The sequence below is a fragment of the Phoca vitulina genome, unplaced genomic scaffold (genome assembly GCF_004348235.1).
Source record: "Phoca vitulina isolate PV1807 unplaced genomic scaffold, GSC_HSeal_1.0 scaffold22, whole genome shotgun sequence".
In the NCBI taxonomy this organism is placed as follows: domain Eukaryota; kingdom Metazoa; phylum Chordata; class Mammalia; order Carnivora; family Phocidae; genus Phoca; species Phoca vitulina.
The window spans coordinates 3,217,225-3,235,546 of NW_022589725.1; the positions used below are offsets into that span (position 1 = coordinate 3,217,225).

Here is an 18,322-nt window from a genome sequence, read left to right on the forward strand (position 1 = left end):
CTGACAAGAGTTGGTGTGGATGGTGCTGTCTGTTTTAGTCATAAAATACATTGAGAGGGGGTGTAAAAAGACAGAGATCGCTACAGCTCCCGCGGTGGAGTGCTACCTCTGGGAGATAGGCATCAGTATCCCCATTTTACAGATGGGGAGGCAGAACATTCTCAACTGGCTCCAACCATTCTCCTTCTAGACCCGTGCTGTCCGGTAGGGTGGCCATCGGCCACATTTGGCCCCTGAGCACCTGCAACACAGCTAGTCCAAATTAAGATGTGTGTAAATGTAAAATACACATCAGGTCTCAAAGACTCAGAACAAGAAAAGAATGTAAAATGCCTTATCAATAGATTTATATTGATTACATGCCAAAGTGATAACATTTTGGATATATGAAGTTAACGAAAATATATTATTAAAATTAATTTCACCTGTTTCTTTTTTTAATGTGGCTGCTAGAGAACTTAAAATTACATATGTGGCTTGCATTCTATTTCTACTGGACAGCACTGGTTGAGATGCGGTCCCAAGGGAATAGAAGAATTCTCTGTGAGAGATAAGGGGAAACCGAGGCCCACAGAGTGGGTAGTGACTTGTTTGAGGCAAGAGGTTGGTACAGAGGCACAGCACTCATTGGACAAACGTTGAGTTCTAGGTATTGGGATGCAGCGGAGAACAAAATGTGGAGCCACTTCCCAGCCCAGGGGGGACACGGGGATGATGCAGGACTCCTTGTTGGCCAGGCCCCCACACACCGGGCCCCCACACAGCCGGACCCGGCACCAACCCTCCTCTCCCCACAGTGAGCTCTGATCACACAGCTCAGGCGAGCTCCCACTCCAACCCAGAGCAGAACCACCTCAAAGACCCCTGGTGAGTCCCACACAGGCCATTAGCCGGCTGCAGCTGCCAAGAGAGGCTGATGGGCAGGGCAGCCCAGTGGGCAGAGCATGGCTGCCCGGCATGCCAGTGGCAGCTTATGTACCATCCACACTACCGCAGATTTATGGCAAAAATTATCCTCTCTCTCAGCTCCATTTAAAGCCATTTGGAGCTCGCTCCCATCCCGGATTATAAATCTAATTGCACATTCCAAACAGACAAGCGCTCATTAAGCTTTAATTATGCACATGTTGTTTTCAACAAACATTTTCATTTGGCCGCTGTGAGGGGGAATGTTTCCAAGGGGGCTGCAGACGCCGCCTGCGGCTGGAGGGAGCAGGCTGGGAAGTGGGTCAGGGTGTGGTCCGATGAGGCCGTCCAGGAGCAGGGCAGGGACCCCAGCAGATCTGGCGCACACTTTGATGGCCTTCCTCTGGGCTTCTACGGCAGGCGGACGCCAGCGTGTGTGTTCTCAGCTGGTCCCAGCTGCACCCCTACTGAACCCACAGTCTCATCTCAGCTGGCGCCAATGGGCCTCTCCGGGGTGGGAAGAGGGAGGATAGGGACCTACATTCCCAGCTCCGAGCCATAAGCCTTACCCCTCCAGGAGCCGGTGTCTTCAAAGCCTCTGGCTTGTCCCTGCTCCTACCCCCAACACTGCAGTGGAACCGTCTTTCTCCAACACAATCTTCCCTTCCCTCATCTGTTCACTCATTGATTCCACAACTATGTCCCGAGCAGAGACCTGATCTGGCAGAGAGGGGCCAGAGTGGGTCAGGAAAGACAAGGCACCTGTCTGGTTCTGCCCAGGACCCTCTCCTTCAAGCCCCATCCTTGCCACTGGGGAAAAGTCTTGGAAAGCACTTGAGAACCTGCCCCCAGCCAACCCAACTCTCTTGGTGGCCTCCTGTCCCTCACTTAGGCTCCTCTCCTGCTCTGCCTTTTCAAAAGGTCTCGCACACACACATCCAGGCCTGGGCAGCTCTGCACCACCCCCCCGCGCACCCCCTTTCTCTTCCCTTTCTTTGCAGTTAACTCCCACTCCCTCCATGCTGCCCCCTCCAGGAAGCCCCTGCCGAGACTGGCTGTCCCTCCGCTTGGGGGCACCATGAAAGCATTTATTGGACCATAACATCATACCCGCCTGCCACATGTCTGACTCCTAAGACCAGCCTGTCCCGCTATTTCCCCAAAGCACTATCTCCTCTGGGAGGGAAAAGGAGAGGCACCTGTTCACTGTGTGGCCTTCAACAATACCTTCCTCACTCTGGGCCTCATTTTCCTCTTTTGTGCATGAAGAGGTTGAATGGGTGAGGCTCTCTGGGTCCTTTAGCGGTTTGGTCAGTTGTTTGTTTGTTTAAGATTATTTATTTATTTTGAGAGAGAGTGAGTGGGGGGAGGGGTAGACAGAGAGAGGGAGAGAGAGAAATTCAAGCAGACTCTGCGCTGAGTGCAGAGCCCGACACAGGGCTCGATCCCACGACCCATGAGATCACGACCTGAGCCAAAACCAAGAGTTGGACACTTAACTGACTGAGCCACCCAGGCACCCCCGTTTGGTCAGTTTTAAGTTTTGCTGTTTGTCCCAGAATTAGCCCTTCCTCTTCCCACCAGAAGAGGGTCCTGAAATCACCAACCCCCCTTCAAACCCCCACGACCCTACAGAGCAGGGGGAGTTTGTCGAGGCAGGTCTATGGTGCGCACCCAGAGATGGGGGGACGGTGATGGTGCAGAACCCCCAAGGCTGCTCCTCAACGAGCTTCTGGAAATGCAAGCAAGTGAAGTAAATGTGTTTTAAAAATGGATGTCAAGAGCCATTCAGCATCTGGTGGCTACCTGTGGTTTTAGGGCAGGGTCCTGGGAACAGGCTCTGAGAGTGAAGGTGGGAAGTTCACTGCGGGGGGGGGGGGGCACTACAGGAAAGGCGGGAGGCAGGAGGGGCTGAGGGACAAGCTGAGCTGTGACGCAGTCACATCAGAGGTGGCAGCTCTGGAGCCACGTGCCAGACTAAGGCAAGGAGCCACTGCATTCCCAGGTGGGCCAGCCACAGGACCCAGACTGCCCCGGGGGGGGGGGGTGGTGGTGGTGGTGATAACCTGGGGAAAGGCCCTCTCCTTCCACCAAAGGCAATACCCAGAGAGGCTCAGTGCCAGCCAACAGCAGCCAACACTCTGAATAGCTGGCAGGATGAGTGTCTCAGTTGAGGAGGGATCTGGGTGACACGATAGCATCCACTACCACTACGATCATTTTTTCATTTTAACTAATTGGTGCAACATTTACACCGTGCTTGCATAAGCCAGGCACTCCTTTTGATTTGTAAATGTTCGCTCAACAACCCTGAGGTAAGTGACTACTAGTCAGGGCCCCATGGTACAGATGAGGAAACTGAGGTGAAGTGCTTGCCCAAGGCCACATAGATGGTAGGAGGTAGAGTGAGGACTCAAACCCAGAAGTCCACCGGCAGGGTCGCCGCTCCAACTGGGCTACCCCGCGTCTGCGGTCTGGCCCTGCTACCCTGCAGAGACGTGGAGCTGTCGTCCAATCCCAGCCGCCCCCCCAGAGGCCGGGCTGCGGTCAGCGGTCTAGAGCCTCAGGTTGCCGGGACTGCCAGTATTCGTGCTTAACAATTATCTATCCTCCGCGGTTGGGAACACGTCCCAAAACTGATCCTTGCCAAAGACAATTAACCGAAGGCCACATGAGCAAGCGTCGGGTGGGACTGTGGCATGGGGTGGGGGGTGGGGTGAGCCAATGCCTGAGACAATGAGCAGCAGATGATTTGGGAGATATTTTCTCCCAGCGCAACAAAACAAGCCCTCAATCATGCCACAAAGGGCTTGCATTGTTGGGAGGGAAATATGTCAACGACAGCGCTCAATCGTGGGACGGTTAAAAAAAAAAAAGGAAGAAAAGAAAAAAAAAAATCTTTTGAAATAGTAATTCGACCTAGAAAGGTTTTCTAGGTCACCTGAACTTGGCATTTAGGCATCTAACCCCAAAACCTAACACAGACAAAGTACCAAGTTCACTTCCTTCTGTCAGTGCCAGATAACACAGGAAATAATATTTGTAAACACTGCTGCTGTATTTTTAAGTGCTGTCTTAAAACCAGCCTTTGGACTTGGAAGCTCAGCGCAGCTCTGGAAGCCCGCAGACCTGGGCTTGCTCACGCCCAGTGTGGCCCTGTGGCCAAGGCAAGGTCCTCGCCTGTGGGATCCTGGGACTCCTCCCCTGGAAAACGGGAATGGAACCCTGGGGGGGGGGCGGTTGTTGGGCATGCCACCTCCCTGCGTGAGGTGGATTCCCACCCTCCACACCTCTGTTCTTGAAAATCGAACCCCTATGCCCCAAGTCTGGGCTCTCCTTGAGGACTCTGCAGCACAGTGGCCAGGAGTGCAATGGAGGAACCTTGGTCCTAACAGACCTTTTCTCCCCAGAACACAGAGAGAGAACAGCCTGCACTCTGAGGCTCAGCACAGGCCAGTGAGTTCTTCTACCTAATCTTCACTTTAAAGCCACCCAGGGTAAGAGAAATTGGGGGGCTCAGAGATCTTCTCATTATCCCATGGAGGAAACTGAGACCCAGGCTGGGAGATGACCCACAATTATTGGCAACAGCACAGTGAGGGTTACAACCACCACATTGCTGGGCCTCCAAAAGAAGCCAGAGTTAGCCCACTTGCCATCAAAGCCGAAGGTCACAGGGACCATCCCATCTTCCCCAATCTCTAACCTGAGTACCTACGATGTACACAGCCACATGCTGGGGACTGGACACAGAAGTGACCTCCAGGGAAGCTTGGGGTCCAGAGGGAATACAGACATCAGCACTTGATGACACTGGGGATGACAAGGCGCTAGGGGGAGATAAGCCAGGTGAGAACAATTGATGCACGCCTATTAGGTAGAGGGACCAGAGTGAGCAGAGGGTAAAAAAAAATCCCGGGGTGTGTGTGCACAGTGGTGGAGGGGGTTGTCTACAAACCACTGAGGGGGGCTGCAGTGCAGAGTGGGCAGGAGGAATAAACATTCACTAAAAAAAAACGGGGAGAGTTTGCAGCAATATTCTTAAAAGAAGAGTAATGGAGGGGTGCCTCGTTTGGCCAGAGACTAAAACTTTCTGTGCGGCCAACAACTAAGGAGTGTGATAGTGATGTCAAAGAAGAACTTAAAATCAGTGCAATGGAAGAGAAAGTGCAGAATTAGACCCAACTCTGTATGAAAATGTATGGTGAAGGAGGGCACTTAACGATATGCTGGGTACCATGTGACATGCTTTACATACAGTATTTCACTAGAGCTTATGACGGAGATATTATCCCACTTTACAGAGGAGAAAATGCATGGCACAATTTAAGCAACTGCTCAAAGTTCACACAGCTAGAAAGTGGCAAAGCCAGAATCTTCACTCTGCCAAGGTTCCCCTTCATAACAACTATTCTATTTTGTCTCTCCTTTTGGAAACAAAGAGACAAAGACCAATTATTTAAAAAAAAAAAAAAAAACAGAATGGGGATGACCGGGTTATCCTGTTCCTATTTAGGACCACTTAACTAGATATCCACTGCAAGCCACCCACCAAAATGTACTCTAAACAGATTAAAGAGTTAAGTATAAAAAGTCATGTTATAGGGAAATATCAGAAAACAGAACAGAATGTTTATCAGATCCATGGCAGCAGGGTAACTTCCTCAGCCCTTGAAGCAATCACAGAGGAAGGGAGATTGACAGATTCAAATATATATGCATTAATATCTTCTGTAGAAGGAAGCATAATAAAACCAAAATGAAAAGGACATCAGACTAAGAAAATATCAGCACCAACTATGAGACAGTTAATATATACGATGTAGAAACATTTCAGTCAAATTAAAGAGACAGCAAGATGCTGATAGACAAAAGGACACAGGACACAAACAGGAAAGTCAGGGAAGAGGCAATCTACCAAGAAACAAATATATAGGGAAAATGTACACTTGATTCGATGACAGGGGAGAAATGTACATGAAACACACCTACTGTAATGAAAGGGATATTTCACACCACTGCTGACAAGGAAAACAGTTTCCAGCCTACTGGAAAGCAACATGGCAGCCACTCCCAAGGCAGACAGCTAGCCGGGAACAGGGTAGATGAAAACCCAAGACCCCTGTCTCCTGCCTCAGGAGTCACCCCCTCACCATACCTGCCCATTGTCTTGAGTACACCTACTCTTGTTTAAAGCGGTCTTCTGCGCTGAGTGCTAGAGATGGTACAAGCAATGGGTGGGACACAGTCTTTGTCCTCCTGGGCTTGTGCTGTAGTGAGGGGGAGAGGACCAGGAATTGTAATGTGGGTGATGAGTGTACTGGGAGCCAGAGTACATTGGAGCCTAGAGAAGGGCCATGTAAAAAGACTTCACAGAGGAGATGGCTTCTATCTGCCCAGGATGAGCATAATTGGCCAGGTGATGAGAGAAGGCACCAGATGGAAGGGAGAAAGCATAGGAACAACCCTCACCAAGGCTGGGGGGCTGGAGAAGGGGCCAAGGCACCTAGCAGGGAGGCAGTGAGAGCTGAAAAGCAAGGCAAACAGGACCTTGTCATGATGGTGCTTTCAGGGCTATACTAGGCAGCTGAAGCCTGCAACGGAAGCTGCATTTTAGAAAGCTGGCCTCCGGCTTCGGGACAGAGAATGGGTTGGAAAAGGTAAGACCGAAGCCTGTCCAGGAAGCCAGGCAGAAGCTGCTGTGATGATCGGCGGGGTAGGGACCAGGAAGCAGGACCCTGAACAGAGCCTGGGCAGAGAAGAAACATTTGATGGAGCAATAGTAAGTAAACCAGTGTGGCAGTGATTCAAAGACATTTATGTTGATGACTAGAAAGGGAAACGGGGTTGGAGCCAGAATAAAACCACGGCAGTCCCCAGTGTGTTTCCCAAACTACAGAACCAAGAGTCTCAGAGATGAATGAAAACTGCCAAGAGCAAGGGATCACCCAGGAGTCAGAAAGGGGGTGACTCACGCAGTTTGCAAACCCTAATTTCCTCTTCTTGGTCACACACTTCCTTCTGATTTCTTTTTCTGATGATTCATAAGAGAAAAATTTCCCCTTTTAAATTCAAACCAGAAATGCTTGAGCACCTGAGTTCACCCTGCCCAAGCTATAACCTCTGCCCCCAAGCAAACAAAACCCAACTTAACCCCAAGCAGCTAAAAAGACACTGGCTGCCAAGAAACCGAGAAGAAACAAGAGGTTTCTGGTGCTGTGACAGCTGTCAGAGGCCCCCCAACCCTCCCGTGCCCCAAGAGGGTCCTCAGTGCCAGCTCACACACACAGGTTCAAGCCCCTTAGCCAGAACTCATGGGATTTCAGAATTCGGAGTTTGTTTGGATTTCTGAAGAGGAAGCTTATCGATAATCCCACCAATTACATAGTACCTTCAGTAGGGGTCCGGAGCCACACGTGCAGTAAAACACATTCATATTTCTGCAGTGAATCCTGTGACTATGCACACAGTGGGTTAAGTAAAAATTACAAAGAGCTTCATGTCAGTTCAGATGGGGTTCTGGGGCCAAATGAGTTTGCAGCATATTTACAGACCAATGTTTGGTGGCGGAGCTTTTTGGATTTCAGATAAGGAAGTTTAGAGCTGAATCAAGCATGGGGCACACAGGTGCTAGGCCCTTGTTGAGAGACGATCCCTCCATGTGCCCATTTTACAGATGAGCAAAGTGAGGCTCAGAAAGGTAAAGGAAACTGCTCAAGGTCTCACAGCTATTAGGTGGCTGAGCTGAGATTCAAGCCCAGACTTGACATCTTTCCATGTGTATTCATGGATTCTCCAGGTGGCTGAAATGCCAGTCAGAGCATTTAGCATTACAGGGAATGTGGGCAGCATTGGGAGTGGGGTCAAGATCAGGTGCAGCAGGAATTGAGTTGTTCCTCCTCGGTGGGGGAAGGCACGTTTGTCTCCTCACACAAGTCCGGGGCATGCAGCCAACCAGGCCACACAGGCCCAGAGCTCCCCGCATCTCCGCAGACACAGCCCCTGCCCCCACAGACCTCAGAGCCCACTGGGGGAGGCAGGCAACAAACACGCAAACACACAAACATGGCTACAATTGTGATAAATGCTGTGAAGCAAACAAGGGAACTACAGAGATAGAAGATGGAAAGACTTGAAAAGATCTCTCTCTAGGGTTAAACTGGGGGAGCCCTGCAGGAGGAGAAGGAGCCTGCCACACAAGAAGCCCTGTGGGCAGAGGGATTAAGTGCAAAGTGCCCTGGGGTCAGCAAGCAGAAAGCTGTCAATGTCACACAGGGGAGAAATAATGTGGCTAGAGCACAGGGGAGGGACAAGGTTGAGATCAGAGTGGTCGGCAGGGGCCTAAGCAGGTGAAATCCTGGGGCCATAGTAGGGATTTGGATTTTATCCCAAATGGGAAGCCCCTGGGGAGTTCTTACAAAGGAGTAACATGCTCTGATTTACATTTTAAAAGATGACTCAGGCTGTCACAGGGGGAGGATGGACTCTGTGAGGCTCCTTCCCATGAGTCTCAGTTTTCTCATCTACATCATGGGTTCATGAGAACAGCCAAAAGTGTCTGGCATATAGCTGACTTAGAGCAAAGACTGGATTTTCCCACCTAATCACAAAACAGGAGAACCCAGTCCTAAATCATCCATAAATCACTCCCCTGATTAAAATCCTTCAGAGCTCCCACCTCTTTCCCTGGGTTCTGTAGTCCTGCTTGACCTGATTCGTGCCACTTTCTCCAGCCCCATCCCTCATCATCTCCCACTGGACCTCTCCTCTCGAGCTGCCAGCTGAACCACTCCTGGGACTCGCCAAGGTCCTTTCCCTAAAGCACGAGGCCTCCTTCACACTGGCCCTGTTGTCAGTCCCCCCTTCCTTCCTACGATCATTTGATGAGCACCTACTCCACGCCAACCCTGTCTTGAACATGGAGAGGCTCAAAAAGCAGCTGAGGACATCTGTGTGAGCACACGTGTGAGTGTGAGTGTGCACATAAAACAAGAATCCAAACACATCCAGCCTGACCCTCTTCTCATTGCTGGGCTGGATTGCCTTGAAGACAGAAAACATTCAACAGAGTAAATAAGTCACTTATTTAGTATGTGAGAAGGTTCTAAGACTTATGGAAAGAAGAAAAAGGTGAGCAGGTGAGGTGAACCAGGAACAGCAGGATGGACGGTATGCGAGTTTAAACAGGGTGGTCAAAGGCGGGCCTCCCTGAGAAAGGGACAGTTGGGCAAACTGGAAGGAGGGAAGAGACTAAGCCAGGCAAGTATGGGGGTGGGGGGGTGGAGACAGCCCGTGCAAAGGCCCGGAGGTGGGGCAACAGAGGATGGAGTGTACCCCACAGATGGCACTGATATTACTCCTCCCCAGAGAGAGGAAGCCATCACTTTTTCCGCAGCCTTATCTGATGGCTGTGGTCAGAGGAGCGAGTAAGGGCAGGCGTGAGGGCTGCAACAGCTCGACACATCCGAGGGGCCTCGGTGGGGCCCCAGAGCGGCTGACATCCGCTCGGCCTGCGGCTTCTTCCTGTGGCTTCTGCAATGCAGGTTGCCCCAGTGGGGGCTATTTTTGCTCCTGTTTGGGGTTCTGTGCAGGGCTCCTCTGTGCATGGTACTGGGGGCTGCTGGGCCTGGCCCCTCTTTGGGTTTGCTCTGCTCAGCCATTTAAATGTTCCAAGTGTCTTTGGGGATATTTACTGTCCAGCAGGTGGGAAAGAAGAGGAAATCTGTTATACGTGTCCTCTTGCCCGTCCTCATGACCCTCCAAGATCAGAGAGGTTACATGGTTTATCCAGGGTAACACAGCCAAATCAAAACACAGGCTGAGGATTCTAAGGTCTGAAGGCCCTTAATCTGCAAGGAGTTATTTGCCTTTGCACCTAAATTAATGTGTCCCAAGCAGGTGTCTGTGCTCTATGTCCTTCCAGAGGGCATGAGGATAAAGGTGTATCATACCCGGTGTCAGTCCCCCCAGAGCATCACAGCACTGATGGGGAAGATTATGATGGGGTGGATGCAGGGAAGGGTCCCTGGCCCAGACTGTTGGGGGGGTGGGAGGAGTGAGCAATCAGAGCAGGCCTCCGGAAAGCAATGATGCCACATCTCTGTCTGCAAGAATGAGCAGGAGTTCAAGGGGTAAAGGAAACATTCTGGACAAAAAGGTCTGCATATATAAAATCCAGAAGCACCACAGCTTGGTTAGTGGGGGAGGGGGCTTCAGAAAGCTGCCCAGCAAGTGATGATTCTGCCTGGGAGGGAGGAGGCAGAAGCTAGCTTGCTGACGGCAAAAAATGAGATCAGACAGGTGCCCCAGCCCCCCAAGTGGCCACATTAAGGGTATCAGAACAGATCCAACAGGTTCCAAGCAAACATCCAACAAAAGGCTTTCAGCAGGGGAGTGGTTCACAGAGTTCCTGCTAGCTGTGTGAGGAGAGCAAACTCTACAAGGAAGGTGGAGTCAGGAAGGCCTGAGCGGAGGCTCCTGTATCACCCAGACAATCAGCCAGGTAATAGTGAAGTGGGGAGGTGGAGTTATACCCCGCGGGGGCAGCCACCTGGGAGTGAGGCAGAGAGAAAGGCCGGGGATGATGTAAGCCAAGGAGTGGACAGCACAGTGTTTACCAAGATGGGCGTGTGTGGGGGTGGGGGCGGATGAATCAAGACAGGGACCATTTAGAGTCACCGTCTCCTTCAGATGAACCCTCTGGGGTAAGGGTGTGCAAACCAAAGTGGCTTCTCTATACCGTCCCCCCATTCATAAGAGGTGGCTGCTCCCACGGCCTCAACTGCTCTGCACAGCAAGTAAGACCCAGGGAAAGTGAGTACGTGGCCTGAAGTCCCAGCCAAAAATCAAGAGAGGGAAGCCTGCGAATCTAGGCCCACCTGATTTCTGTATCAATGCCCATTTCGACAGACACCCAAAGCAGAGGGACCCCACGCCCTCCCTGGAAAATGGCACCCCAGGGTCTGGGAGAAGCTGGAGAACTCACTTCCCATCTACGATATTTCAGGGCTTCATTTGTGATCCACAGATGTGAACACTTGCCAGGCCCCCTGGCTGGACAGAGATGGCGATCCTGGACAGCCCTCGGGCCCCCTGAGGCAATCACAGCGGGTGCCACAGAGGGAGCCCCAGGTATGCTCGAGCTGCCTCCTCGGGAAACCTCGCATCCCTGCCTCTGCTCCCAATTTCGTTAATTACTGGTTTGCGCATGCAGGAGGCAGCAGGAGGGAGAGAGTCATCATGGGTGCCACTAATCACAGAAAGGAAATTAATTTCAAACATGAAGCTCATCCTCCACTGGAGGTTCCACATACAGCCCTGATTTCCAACATGGAATAGAAGAGTAGGAGTTGGGAGGATCAGCCTGAACTATTTTTCTAAGGGAATCAGAGACCAAAAGAAGGCAAAGAAACTCACCCAGGATTGCAAAACAATTACATAGAAGAATATAAACATATATCTCTGGCTTCCCACTCCCTGGGCACCTTCATCTTCTCCATAAATATTCATTAGGTGTCTGCTGTGTGTGAGACTCCATGAGCCAGCAGATACCCTGGGCCCCGGTCGAAGGCTCCCAGGGTCCTTCCCCAAGAGGGGAGAGTATTTTTATTCACTGAGCACCAACACAGTGTTTTATATATCTAGCCCCATTTAATTCTAATAATCTGCCATTTTATAGGTAAGGAAACTGGCTCAGACAGGTAAAGTGACCTGCCGGAAACCACACAGCAAACACAAAGCAGAGCCAGGACTCAAAGTCAAGTCTTAAACCTGGGTTCAGCTCCTGTTTTCCAAGTCCAGGGGGTGATTCAGGGGTGGTGATACTCCAGCCACACCCTCCCTTCTAAGACCACTCCCACCACCCTTCCAAAGCCTTTCTCCGACCCTGGGCTCTCAGCTAGCACTGGCCTACTGGCTGGCTGTTGTGCCGAGACCCCACCAATACAAGGCTAGTATTCAGAAAGCTGTTCAGGAAGCGTTAAAAATAAGAGTCGGTTCTGTTTCAAGACAGCCAGTAAGTCCCTGTAATTAACTCCTCTCCCAGTCAAGAGCCCGTGAAAGTAACCAGAGACATAGAGAAATTGGTCCCAGACAGGGCTATGTAGCAGAATGTGGCTCTGAATCCAAGCTCCCTAAGAAGGGAACCAAAACACAGAGTCTCTAGCTGTAAGCACAAGGGGGAGAGTTCCTCAGGTCCTATGCCCATATGGGCACATCCGTGCGCACACACACACACACACACACACACACAGTGTGTTAGCCATGAAGTTCTCCTGAGCAGAGCTAAGGGTTTGGAGCATTTGTTCATTCACTCACTCAACATTTATGGAGGTCCTACCATACACAAGGCAAAGTACTAGGCAGTGTGTGTGTGCATGCACACACACAATCATCACAATACAGGGAAGGAAGTATCAGTGTCCCCATTTTATGGATAAGGAGACTGAGACTTGCAAACTCAAGAAACTTGCCCTGTGTCACAGATGGTATTTGTGGCAGAGCTGAGATCTGAAATCAGCACCTAACCCAGACTCTGGCACGGGAGGCACGCCATGGCCATTTCCTCAGTGGCTGGCTGGCTCCAAAGCCTTCCCCAGCAGACTGAGGGCCTGTGACCTCTTGCCTTTGATCCAGCATGCAGGGAGTGGAGATCATGCAGGGGGCACAGAAGCTTCTGTTTCTTGGTCTCTCTCAGTTCACCTGGGACATTCCAAGCAAGGGAAAGCAGGCATTTGAGGGCGGTTTCCGTTTCTGGGACACACGTGCACAAAGCCAGTTTTTCAACAATGACCGTGATGAATCAGAGCACCAGGAGAGGTCAGGCCTCCTGCTCAGCGGGGTGCAGCCCTGTCACCTGCAACCAGCCCCACCCCCAACTCAGCCAACTCCCTCCACAAAGACCATCTCCCCAGTGACAGCTAGAAAATGCCATCAGTGTTAGGTTTCTGCATTCAGAATCTGTCACCTGTTATGTGTGTACGTGTTTGCCCTTAAGTCTGTGACAATGTTCTCCCTCATCTTTGGCTGTCCTTGCTTTTCCAACAGGATGGCAACTGGCGATCCCAACTGGTTATTTTTCCATATTCTTAATGGACAAAAGGAAAAGGTGGTACTTGCAAATTTGGGGAGGAAGTTTTATTGATTCCACAAACTCCAAAATCCAGTGGAAGGAGGCAGCTCAAACTTTGTTCCTAGTGACAGCCCCAGCTACTTCTCATGCCTCCTGCCTTGAAAAGCCCTCCCCACTCCTCACCCTAGGTATCTTCTGGGCTCCTACCATATCATGTGCTAGCCCCATCCTTGTTTCTGGTCTGAGTTGGCCAGACCCCCACCCACACCTGGCCAGGCCCACTGCAGGGGGTGCTGAATGGATAAATGAATGAATGAATGAGCAAATGCTTCTGGAGCACGCTGGGTACCTATGATGCTCAGGGTGCCAAGACCTGCCCCTCCAGGGTCCAATCCCAGCCACTTTCAGAATTCCTTTTCAAGAAGGGGCTGCCAACTGCCGGTCTCCTGGACCCTCCAGAGCATTTTCATTCCACAAGGTGACAAGCACCAGTCCAGGTCCCAGCCTGCCCCCCCCCCCCATGAGGCACTGTCTGTCTTCGTCCCGCAGCGACGGCCTGACCACCTCCACCTCAGGAGGTGGTGGTACCACCCGCTGCTTACCTTCTGCTGAAACACACCTGCAATGCACCAGCGTCTTGCAAGTAGAAGGAGCCCGAGTCTCATTCCACAGAAGCCCTGGCAGCGAGAGAACGCGCCCGCGACAGCCTCTGTGCGATTCTGCTGCATAATCAGCACAGAAAGAGAAAAAATGCCAGAAATAGCAAGCTTTATAAGCCCTCCTGACAAGTCTTGGTCCTCTATTGGCTGGAGGCCCGGCACCCCCGCCCCCCATCCCATTCCTATAAGGTGAAATGGAAAAACCTGTTATTTAACCTCTTTTATCAAAATCTATCTCCCATCCCAATCTGGGCCTGAGTGTTCAGAGCTCCTGGCATCGGTCTCCACACCAGGTCTCGGGGGGCGGGAGGGGAGGCAGCCTTCCCCACTCAGGCACACGGCCTCGGGAGCAGGTATTGAGCTGGAAAGGCTTCTGGAAGGCAGGCCGGCAGCACCTGTCAACACGGGAGAGTTGCGTGCCATTTCATTTGGCAATCAGACTTCTGAGCATCCGTCCTGCAGACATCCCTGTTCTGGTGCGCACAGTGCATGCCCACAGATGTTGCTCGTTATAGACAAGAATGAGGGGCACGCTCAATGTCCAAAACCAGGGTCGGGGTGAATGGATTAAAATATATCCATTCTGTGTAATATGATGGAATGAGGAAGGTCTGCAGGTGCTGAATGGGGACTGGTTGGGAGAAAAAGTCAAGGACATGATCCCCATTTTTATAAAAACAATAACTGTGTGTGTGTGTGTGTGTGTGTGTGTGTGTGTGTTTGGATATGCACTGTCAAAGATGCCAAACCGTGAACAGTGGTCACCCTGCAGAGTAGGAGAAGGGGGTATTTTCATTTGCCACTTTTCTCTTTTTTGTCTTGTTTGTTTTTCTTCTTTTTTTTTTTTTTCTCTTCCACAAGCATGTATGACATTTGTAATTTAAAACAAAAACAGAAGAGCCTCCCTGGTTCCTTCCCACTCCTCTGACACCAGCAGACCAAGGGCCAAGGCCACCCACCCCGAGGCTGGATCAGGTTGGGACAGGGCTGACTGGAGGCACTATGGATCCCCCTGCAGGCGCGTTAGCTCTCACACAGGTGCAGTTAACTTAGGGCTCCATGAAGAACGTGGACTCTGGAATAAGACAGAACTGGGTCCAAATCCTAGCTGTGCCTGCTGGAATGCTTAGCCTCCCTGAACCTTAGTTTCTTCATCTGTAAATCGGGATTGCAGTACCTATTAAGTGCCATGTACCATGCTGGGCACTGCTAAACCAATTTTAATTTTTGGACATTTCAGAAATACCAGAGACTGCTGAGGAAGGCTCACAGAGCTGAAGACATCCAGGACTCAGTGAGAGGAGTTCTGGGAATCATCCCATTATTGAACATTTATACCAATAATAAACTAAGTGACAAGAAGGACCTGGATAACAAATGGTGACAAAGGGGACCGATGCCCAGATCTCTGCATGAGGAGGGGGTGGGGGGATCAGAAAGGGCTCCAGAGAGGAAGAGTCTTGCGTCCGTGCCTCTCCACCTTTCCCATGCTGTTCCCTCTGCCTGGATCACGCTTGCCCAGACCCTCACACAACTGACTTCTCATCCTTCACATCCTGCTTGGAGATCTCCTTCCTCCCCAGAGAGGGCTCCTTTGAATCACCCACACTGATTACTCTCTTCATAGCACACCCCTCCAGCCAATGGATTCTGCTTATTTGTTTCGATGGCTTCCATTTCTGTTTATTGTTCATCTTCCCTAATAGGCTGTGAGCTCCGTGATGACCAGGACCCTCTAGAGCCTTGCTCATCTCTGGGTCTGACACACAGCACATGCCCAACAAATAGAAAGTACACACAATCTGTAGATCCAAGGCCCAGATCCCAGCACATGGAGCTTGTGTGAAAGAAAGGGGTGTGAAAGAAAGGGAAATATAGATTCTATACTATGACAGAAAGATGGAAATTTCAGACATATTGAAGATGTGAAAACACACACACTAAGCTGGGAGGGTGCTAGAAAAGCCCATCCATGAATGCTTCTATAGGCTTAAGATGGGAAACAACTTTCTAGGCCCAAATTCATTTGCACACAGACATTTATTTCTTCATTGCGACATTATTTACAAGAAAATGGAAACAAGATTAAAATCCATTGAGGGGTGCCTGGGTTGCTCAGTCAGGTGAGCATCCGACTCTTGGTTTCAGCTCAGGTCATGATATTGGTTTCAGCTCAGGTCAGGATCTTGGTCATGAGGTCAAGATCCGTGTCAGGTTCCATGCTCAGTGAGGAGTAGGCTTGTCCCTCTCCCTCTTCCTCTGCCCCTCTTCTCACTTTCTCTCTCTCTCTCTCAAATAAATAAATAAAAATCTTTAAATGTCATGCTGTTGCTGTTTGAAAAAACAATAAAGTCCCTTGATAGGGAATTGGTTAAATAAATCACAACTCTCTGTACAATGGAATACTATGCAGCCATGACAAATGATATGCATTCTCTGATATGGAAAGAAGCCCATATTGCTTGTTGGATGTTGAACTTTCTAACTGGAAACCAGAGACTCCAATACGCAAAAGGTATAAGTGATTGTTACAGAGAAAGTGTGAAGCTAAAAGCCTTCAATTATCATTTATTAATTCATTCACTGAACAGCATTCTCTGTTCCCTGTGCCTCGTCCTTACTCTGTGCAGGGCAGGGTTCCAGACAGAAGGGCTGTGTGTGATCAGGACACTGTCCTCGTCCTCAAAGACAGCTCAGCTCAAATATGTAGGTGAGAAATTAGTACATAAGGGGGACAGTGCTCATGGCTAAGGGCCACAGGGTCATCAGCTGAGGGGGGGCTTCCCAGAAGAGGTGTCATCTGAGCTGGGGATGGAAGGAGGGGCAGTGCTGGGGTATACAGAAGGGAGGAAGCATGTTGAGAGGCAGAGGTGGGCAACACCGGGCAGGTGCAGAAAGTCCCTGCATTCTCCAGCAAACACTGAACTCCACCATGGGCGGGAAAGGGGATCTGAGAGCTGAGCCTGGGTCCAGAAGATTCTGGACTTGATTCTGCCACTCATGAGCTAGAAAGAGGAATTCTGGGGTGTGACAATGCTGTCCCCCGGTGTGTGTGGTCACAGAACAGCTTCCCGACCTTGACTCACTCACCCTGAGAGTGCCTGCCCCATGAAACATTGATCTTGGTCATGAGATCAAGCCCTGGTACCCAGTGCAGGGTGGAGGGGGTCCCAACTCTACAGACCCTCTGCTCAGTCAACTCCTTCTGGGCTAGAGCCAGGGAGGGACCGCTGCACCTTGACGGAACTCAGCATTTTTTAGTTTAGTTTTTTTTTTTTCTTTTATTTGGGGCATTTTGAGGCAGCTTGATGGTTATGGTTCAAAACAAAGGGAGATGACTCAGCTTCATGTGAAGAGCCGAAGCCTTTTGGAAAAGATATTTCCGTTTGAATGCTTCTCTCTTCTCGGCCACAGAGGCAGCTCATCCAGGCTGCCTTGCTTTCTTGACATTCAACTGTTCCCAGGGACGAGGGCCGGGCTCCGGGGGCCAGACTGCCTGGGTCTGAATCCTGGCACTACCCCTTACCCACTCAGAAGATCTGCACAAAGTTATACCCTCTCTGAGCCTGTGTTTACTTAAGACTGCCTTGCGGGGGTCCTTATGCCAAGCCGCCATCACTCATGGAAAGGGTCCGGTCCCATGCCCGGCACAAAGTGAGCGTACAGTAAATATCACTGTTAGTAACCACAGCGCCCCATCCTGAGCTTCTGCTGTGTCTGGATTATCTCACTTACTCCTTACACACTGCCGAGCATAAGGTCCCATTTTGCGGGTGAATCGACTGGGGCTCAAAGCAATGAGCTGACTTGTGTTTCCATCTTCCCATTCAAGAGGGTCAGTGCTCACACCCCAGGCCGACTTAGGAATCAGTCTGTACAAGCTCTTTCTTTCCATCTGACTCTCTCTGCACCAGCAGCCAAACGCACACCAGCTCCTCATGCCTTTATCTGCAAAATGGGGACAATATTCTGAGGTTGTTGAAATAGTCTAGTCATGGCTTAATAAAAATAATGCCATGAAGGTGCTTAGAAACCTTCAATGTTATCACATCACTCTTTCCTCTGGGACAAGGCGTCAACAAAACGCCGAGCTCTTCATGTACAATACCCCAAGGACAGGCATGAAGCTGTTTGGGAAAAACACCCTCACAAGTCGGGCAAAAACCCAAAAATGAGAAAGAGGTGCAAGCTCATGCAAATAAAAAAGAAAAAAAGGACTTTAAAATGACCCATCATCAAATGGCCACCCTGCATCAGGACATGAACACAGGGTCTCTCAAACTTTTGTCCTGGAACAAATGAAGAAAAAAAAAAAAAAAAAAAGGCCGATGTAGGCGAACACACGTAACCCGAGACAGTCAAACCCCTTCCATCCCCTTCCCCTGCTTCGCCCTGAAGGACATGCTGACAGGGCAACCTTAATAGTAACTGACTAATTGTAAACCCTGTGATTACCAGGGTTGATTTCCATGGAACTTCCTTTTACAGCGCTGAGAACCTCTCTGGAGTGTAATTGCCGAGTTCGGTTTTAGCTCTGTCACATCCAACCATCGCTGCTAACTAAGGCGGGGGCTTCCGTGCCAGGTAAGCTGTAATGAAGTCGGCTCCCTGCTTCATTTCACAATATTGTGATGCCCCCGTCAGCACCTGCAAGTGCTGAGAAGCTCCGAGCTGCTGTGAAATAAAT

The 18,322-nt window shown here is 50.4% G+C and overlaps 1 protein-coding gene across 5 annotated transcripts in view; it reads right to left on the minus strand.

Moving 5' to 3' along the window:
- Window positions 1-18,322, minus strand: part of TOX2 (TOX high mobility group box family member 2) — a 130,562-nt gene that overhangs the window by 89,772 nt on the left and 22,468 nt on the right. For 2 of the 5 annotated variants that reach the window (XM_032419859.1, XM_032419855.1), the window contains exon 1: window positions 13,579-13,738. The exons of 2 other annotated variants lie outside the window; for them this stretch is intronic. In XM_032419859.1, the coding sequence (XP_032275750.1) occupies window positions 13,579-13,704 (126 nt within the window). In that variant the 5' untranslated portion in view covers window positions 13,705-13,738. Of the gene's footprint in view, window positions 1-13,578; window positions 13,739-18,322 lie in introns of those variants that run through there. One more of the 5 variants, XM_032419857.1, reaches the window with a different exon arrangement.